We start from the raw sequence: 7,687 nt of genomic DNA, 5'->3' as shown, positions 1-7,687 counted from the left end.
TCGACATGCAAAGTGTCTTTCCTTTTTTACGCATGTCTTTACTTTGAAAACATCACGACCACACGGCGGCGCTACTCTCCTGTTTGAGCAACCAGGCTGGATTTAATCCGTCCGCACCTAAATACTCTACCTATAGTTAATATGTTTGACACAGAAAAACCGCTAAATTAAAATTATACAACACACCGAGTCAAGTATACACGACTGAAAGCCAATTCAGCCATTCCTAAAACAATGGTTCGTTGTGTAATAAAGTAGACAATCAAACATGTAGCTATAACAATACTTACACCTCATATGTGAAGTTAAATATTTGTGGAAAGATTTAAATCCTCACGTGAAATCCTGCGCCGATGTGCTCCTTTTACGCATGATTGGTGAACTTTACGCACCAGATTTTCTGACTACAATTTACATACAATTAATATTTGGTAAAAGCAGTGGCTAAAACGGTCCCTTTTTTTAAGTGATAGCTGATAACATCCACCCAGAGTCCGTAACATATGCCTAATATTTACGTTAATATTTCTAATTCGGAACAGGGTCTCCTATCCACCATGAGAGTTTTGATAAATTAAGCTATGGAGTTTTTTTTGCATATTTGAATACGTCCTTGCGTTGGTTAAATTGTCGAAAAAATATCAACACTGGATGCATAAATCCTCTGCCAAATCTGCGTCCCTCGTCCGCACTTGGAGCTCAGAGAGCAGCGTGGAGCTGGGCGGCACTAGGGAGTTACCACACAGAGAAAACAGCCAATCACAAGTGAGCTGGAGCAGCTCCTGCTGCTGAGAATGTTGTTATAGACTTGACAGATCCTGATACAGGCTGTTCATTAGCAAACAGGGCTTAGGTAACCACAATTACATCTGAGCAATCAAAGAGATCGGTGGAAAGAGCGAACCATTGAGGACTTTTGTTTTGGAGAAGCTGATCTCTTCATGCCTTTAAATACATCACATGTGAGAGTGAGCCTAAATCAATCATGACATTAAGTTTTTCGCCCTTCTCCATCAAAGACATCCTCACCGGACGTGACTACCGGGGTAAGACTGGTACCCGGAGTGCAAACGAGCTCTGCGCACCAAAGCGCTCCATCAGCTTCGAGCATGATGGCACAAGAGTCCCGGATCTATATCACCTTGACGCGAATGAGAGAGCCAACAACCAGAGGAGACTCCCTTCAGATTTCAGTCAGTCCGTTGGAAATGTACGATCGGATGGTTACAGTGAGGAGTCCACAGGAGAGGAGGCTAAACACGGAGAAGGTGAGCTGGACTGTTCTGTCACTTTGCGATGTAATGCATTAAGAAATGTGACGTACGATTTAGAAGCACCTTTATAGACAAGACAAAAATATTTGATGGGATAGTTTAGCACTGATTTGTTTTACAATACAAAATCTGACTACCTTGAATAACTAAAATCTCAGAGCGCAGAGGAACCTCCATCAATGAAAGACAAATATAGTTTGAAATCAGTTTTTATTGAGTGTGTCTTCTTTATTTGTGGACCACAAACATCTTAGTAGCTGCCATTACAGGTTCCTGTAGTGTTTAAAAAAAAAAAAACACCTGAAGTGATCGAGTTTATTGATTTGATTCTTAATTATTTATCTTTTTTGTAAGAAGTGATGATATAAAGGCTACTTGAAAGTTTACTTTGTTGTTTGAGAAATAAACTCATACTCCAGTATACATAAAGATTAACCATAGGGTTTTATTTTCCGACATTATCCACAGATTTCTTAATATATTTTATATAATCCCCTGACTTCCCCACACTGGCCAATCAAAATTTTGGCTCCCAACCCGCATTTCAGTGATGTAATGATTTTTCTTACACACCTATTGTATTTGTGTGCCACAGATAAGCAGCAGCAGCACCATGAGCATCCGAATGATCTGCAGAAAAAGGAGGCAGAACCAGAGGAAGATGGATGTCAGCACAGCGGGGACAACGGCTCTTCCTCAGACGGACAGAAAGGCAGGCCCGGAACCAAGAAGCGCTCCAGAGCGGCCTTTTCTCACGCGCAGGTCTACGAGCTGGAGCGTCGCTTCCACGCGCAGAGATACCTCTCAGGTCCTGAACGAGCAGACCTGGCAGGAGAGCTGAAACTCACAGAGACTCAGGTGAAAATCTGGTTCCAGAACCGGAGATATAAAACCAAACGACGGCAGATGGTGGCCGAGCTGGCGGCGTGCGGATCACCGAAGAGAGTGGCAGTTAAAGTTCTGGTGAGGGACAGTCATACGCAGCAGAATCAAGTGAATGGACTACACTTCCCAATGACTGTGCCTCTCTATCAGAACTACCAGTATCCGTGCCCGCATCACTGCTGCCGGCCCTGGAGCATCAACAGCCTGCAGGGTAGAGCAATGGAGAACTTCAGAAAATACAGGACATGAAGAAGAGCTTGCAGTAAAGATAGTGGATGAGCCTGTAACACAGTATGCTGTCACACTGGCTCAGAGTGTACAGGGTTTGTTATGTTTGTTTGTTATTTCTAAGGGTTTTCCTCAAGGATCAAAAGGCCTGTCATTTTTTTATACACAGACGTTAGCTTGCATTGTGTGGACATTAAGAAACAAAAGTTTCAATTGAGTAATAATGTTTGAAGAAATATTTAACATTGAAGACCTGGATTTGAGTGTATTATTCAGTAAAGATTTACATTATATTTTCTCATTTGCTGGCTAGTTTTCTCATATTCTAAATACCTTCTTTATTTGATATTAAATACTTTTTGATTGAAAGGACTGCATCAAAGTATCTGTGGTAGAAGGGCGTTGAACAGGGTGTGCAGTCTTTATGCACAGGTAAATGTAGTCTGACTCACCCCAGAGAACAGAGAGTTATTCTATCTTAATAAGCATTTTAGGAATAATCATTATCATTAAGAACAAAAGAAATTGACGAACATCGTTCCTCCTCTTATGCATCCTGAAACAAAATAAGGTAGGTTTCCCATGGAGACCTGGTATGTCATTAAACTGTTATATTTAGATTTAATTACGCTGTCCTAGATTATGTATGCTTCAATTTTTTTTTAAATGTAAATGGATTCACATTTTGAGTATAGGGGAGAATGTTTTTTTTATTATAAGGTATGGAAAGGATTTTTGTTTTTGGGCCAAACTGTTTGATATTTTTTTAGAATCAAGCATGATTAAGATACATGTTTGCTTCATCATCAACAACAACAGAAATATTCTTGCAAATTTATACAAATACCTAAAATAATAATGGCTGGTCTGAAAGGATGTAGCTGTATTTGATCATTTAAAGTGTTCAAGTGTATCAGTGCAAATGTAATGATGCAAGATTTGGTGAAATTGCAATTTCTCTTATATTGGCAAATTTGCCCTTGTGATAGAATAAACTATATTTTAAAGTATCAAGGAACATGCAGTCTCTGGTGTTTATCCAAACAGACTCAAACCAATCAGAGGACAGTATGTAATGTTTACAGACACAGATACACACATTTAAATACATAAATATCAGCATATTGTGCGGTTCTGTAATTGCACATTCTCACAATTAGATCAATCGTGCAGCAATTAAAATGTACTATATAAACTCACTTTGAGTTTACTTTGAGTGACAAGCAACCAAATGAGTCAAAAGGATCATTTGTACAGTATGCTGCTTGTGCTCTCCTACATGACTGCCAAGAAGCGTCTTTTTTCAGAATCCAGACTGAGCGGGAAGGAATCCTGAATTTAAACAAACCATTTTAACTGGATGTGCAAGAAGAAATACATTTTAATGTGGTATTTATTTGATCTATATGACATATTAATGGATCATAAATCTCAACATGACAACTGTAAGAACACATTCTTTATCTGAGGTGTATGCACTTTAAGTACGAGAGTGTGTCTGTGTGTACATGTTCTCGCAACACCCAGATAACAGTATTCAAGTTTTAGATAAAGAACAGCACAGACAGCTTGATAATAAGTTGCTGCACGCTTTTATTAAATGTGTTGGGAAAAAATGAAATACTTGTGATGAGCCAACCATGAAAAGACAAAAACAGCAAATTGACTTCTTTAAATGTTCCGAGTACTGACTTTAGTAACTTTTATTGTTAAAATGGGCTCTTGTTTGTATATAAAGAGTCCTGAGCAGACTCATTTTTACTGTGTGCTGCATGAGTCAGAGAGGGTCAATAGACCGTGGAGATGTTGCACTATCCAGCCGGGCTGCACAAGACAGCACACATTAATCACTCCTTAGCGAAAAGACTACACCCTCATTCTGAAGGAAAACACATCACGGCCACATTTGATAGGAAAATAAAAACATTGTTCCTAAAGGTGAGTTTGACTAAGACCCTAACTGATTGTGCTTTTACAGTAGGTGTTAACAGCTTGAACTACCAGAACTGTGTGGAATAATTGGAGCCTGCAGGCTGCTGGGAAGGGCGAAGTTAACACACTGGCCTTACTTCTGTTAAAGCAGATTTAGGATGGCTAGAGATATCAACAAATCAACCAATCAATCAATCAATTTGTATTTAGAAAATCCCAAATTATTAAAAATATTAACTTAATACACCGTGCAAAAAGAGCAGGTTTAGATCAAACTCCATGTTTTACTCATTAAGACTATGCACTGATTGAAATTTCTTTGGTCAGTGCAGATTTCTGATATTTTCAAGGTCTGACCTGTCGATTCAGATTTTGGCCAATTGAGATTTCTTTTAAGAATTAGAATCGACAACAAACTTTTTCTGTGGCTAATGTTAATTTCATAAGAAACTTGGAAAACAAGCAAGACATGAAAATAAATAAGTGGAAAAAAATATATAAAAATAACATTAATTATGAATAAATAAAAGTGCATTAACTATGTTTTCAAGTGACTTACTCTTGTGGCCAAAATATGACAACAAACCCTTTTTCCACACATGACTAAACCTAGGGCGATTGCACACCCTTGATTTTCTTGTTTTCATGATCCTGGGAAGCTAAAATTGCAATTGTAATTAAAATTTGATGAATTCCTCTGCCCTGTAGTATACCCACTTCTCCAGACACCTGGCACCACTGCCTATTTCTCTGTCTTCACTGCTGCTGAACTCTATTGTGCTGCTACATTAGATAACTTTAGTTTCATTATGCAAATGATACGTTTCAATGCAGGTCAGAGTGATTACGCACAGATATTTTAATCACTTTAGTGTCCCACCCTAAACCACATACTTCTATTTAAATGTACTGTGCCCGCCCCAGCCCTGACGACGAGCAAGAGAGAAAGAGAGGATGTGGGGAAAAAAATTAGTAGAGGTACTTGGGTGCAAGAGGAGCAAGTGCCGGTTTTGCTGATCCTCCTGTATGTCAATGCTTTTGGCCTCTGTTAACAGACACCTTACGTCCACACAGCTGACATGTTAACTTGTGTGTGTGTGTGTGTGTGTGTGTGTGTGTGTGTGTGTGTGAGTCATTGTTTAACAGCCATCTACCACAACCCAAATTTAAAATGGCTTTAAAATAGATTTAAAACAGATCAAATAAATATATGTTAAAAAGAAAATTATTTACGCAACATGTTCAGTGTCCTTTGTCACTACAGGGTCAGAGTATATTATTTGCTTTAGGGTGGCATGTCTGTTTAAATACTACAAATATTATAAGTATTATAAAAAAAAACAATAAAGAAGGCGTTCCACCAAATAACTGTGATGTAAAATCAGTCTTTCAACCATCCTTTCCCACAACAAGCTGCTTTGGCAGACACAGAGAATCACCTTGTGCCATCATCTGGCTGCAGCCCAAACCTAATATACGTATGTCTGATATCAAAACAACACTTCAGATGTACTAAGTGGGTGATATAACAGGTTTCTATGAAGGAGGAACAAGACATCTTTTTTCCCAGTGTCCTCTCCTTAACAAATCACCAGCACTCCATTAAGTTAAATTATTTTAATTATCGAGGGTGTATTTGCTTTTCAACGCCTCAACTTTGACTATGTACCAGGGAGGGTCATGGTGCTGCTTTGGAGTTCTCAGGTATGCCTCTCTCTTTGTGCTCTAATTGTTCACATTGTGCAGAATGTGGTTGTTGTTTAAGTCATTGCTCTCGACCATGACTAAGTGCAGTTTTTATTTTCCTGCACCCATTCTATGATGTCAGACTGATGTACATTTCCATTGAGAACAATGATAAGTGAACTACAAAATCCAGTGTGGTTTTGATGATAATAGTCCTCAAATGTAATAAGAGAGGTTGAACATGAGATTGGTTGGAATGTGGCTTGGCAAAAGGAGCTACATGCGGGAAGTATGGGAAAAATTATTCTAACAATCCTTTTTGCACCCTTTTGGTCTAAAAAGCCACCTGATTGTGATGAAATGTTCAAATATGAATCTTTCAAATATAGTGAAAACTCTAGTGTAACATATTTTTGAGGCTATATCCTTTGTTAAAGAAGTAATATTATACAATTCTACAAATCATTTAGCAGACGCTTTTATCCAAAGCGACGTACATCAGAGAGTAAGTACAACATACGCTAGGAGGGACAGAGGAGGAAACAACGTCAGAAAGTGCAAACAAACAGCTTTAAGTCCGATCGGACACAGTTGCTGACGTGCAGTGCACAGAGGCAAAGCACAACATCTGTTCTTGAGAGTTCCAATAACCATCCTAAAATCATCATCATTATCAAACAAAACCATTATCGTCATCATTACTATCATTAAGTGTGTAGGTGTTCCTGAAAGAGCTGGATCTTTAGCTTTTTCTCAAGGGTGCAAAGTGAATTTGCTTATCAAAGTTTTACCTTTAAAATAAGTGATTCTTTTGTGCTCTTACATGCAGAGCTTAGCAGGCGGAATTTCTGCTAACTTCCTCTTAGGTTGTTTTTCTCCCTCTTATATATTCCAGACATCGGCGAGTAAAATCCTTCATTTTGATTTTAAGGAACGAGACAAAAAATGTGATGCTAACTTCACAGGGCGGCTGTGGCTCAGTTGGTCGAGTCGTCACCTCTCAAACGGAAGGTCGAGGGTTCGATCCCCAGCTGAGCAACATGTCCGATGTGTCCTTGGGCAAGACACTTAACCCTGAATTGCTCCCACTGCTTCAGTGGCGGTGTATGAATGGGATTAGTTACTTCTGATGATACAGTGATCACTACCATCAGGGTAGAAGTCTGAATGAGCTGATGTGTGAACGCTGGAGGTAAAATTCAGGAAAAATGTACAGCGAGCAAGTGAGCGGGGGTAACAACTCCGAGGTATATATCCTGTGACTGCTGCAGGATAAGTTCAAGCTTCATGCACATAATGAAGCTGCTTCTTACTTTTATCTGCTTTCCAAAGTGTTCCTTTCCTTTCATTTAAATTGTGAAAGCGTCGTATTTTATATCACTACACCACATTCAGTAACAATGATTATGTGCTGCTGGAGTTGGTAATATGTCCAAGTTGCAAATATATGACAAACCTTCATTTTGTTTTCTCATTTTAAGCCGTTGTATTAAATGTTTTGCTTGTCAAACATGTATGAAATAAGTTTTTGCTTATGTCCAACCTCTCTCAATCGACCCTGTAAAGGGTATGAATGGGCGAGTGTGACAAGTGGTGTGAAAGCGCTTTCAGTAATCGGAAGACTAGCGGAGCACTATATAAGCTCAAGTCCGTTTACTATTCACTTGAAAGTGACATAGGAG

The 7,687-nt window shown here is 38.9% G+C and overlaps 1 protein-coding gene across 1 annotated transcript; it reads left to right on the top strand.

Annotated features, from left to right (window-relative positions):
* Window positions 1-809: 809 nt before the first annotated feature.
* Window positions 810-3,397, top strand: nkx3.3 (NK3 homeobox 3). Its single transcript, XM_020650984.3, has 2 exons — window positions 810-1,268; window positions 1,870-3,397. Exons 1-2 carry the CDS (start codon window positions 986-988, stop codon window positions 2,406-2,408), a joined length of 822 nt encoding a protein of 273 aa, XP_020506640.1. The 5' UTR covers window positions 810-985; the 3' UTR covers window positions 2,409-3,397.
* Window positions 3,398-7,687: the final 4,290 nt, after the last annotated feature.

The sequence above is a fragment of the Labrus bergylta genome, chromosome 10 (assembly GCF_963930695.1).
Source record: "Labrus bergylta chromosome 10, fLabBer1.1, whole genome shotgun sequence".
Lineage (NCBI taxonomy): Eukaryota > Metazoa > Chordata > Actinopteri > Labriformes > Labridae > Labrus > Labrus bergylta.
This window is presented reverse-complemented; position numbering and strand designations above follow the sequence as displayed.

Coding starts and splice junctions, on each gene's coding strand:
- nkx3.3 (XM_020650984.3), top strand. CDS start 986: ATGACATTAAGTTTTTCGCCCTTCTCCATCAAAGACATCCTCACCGGA. Junction 1,269..1,869: donor GGAGGCTAAACACGGAGAAG/GTGAGCTGGACT, acceptor TGTGTGCCACAG/ATAAGCAGCAGCAGCACCAT.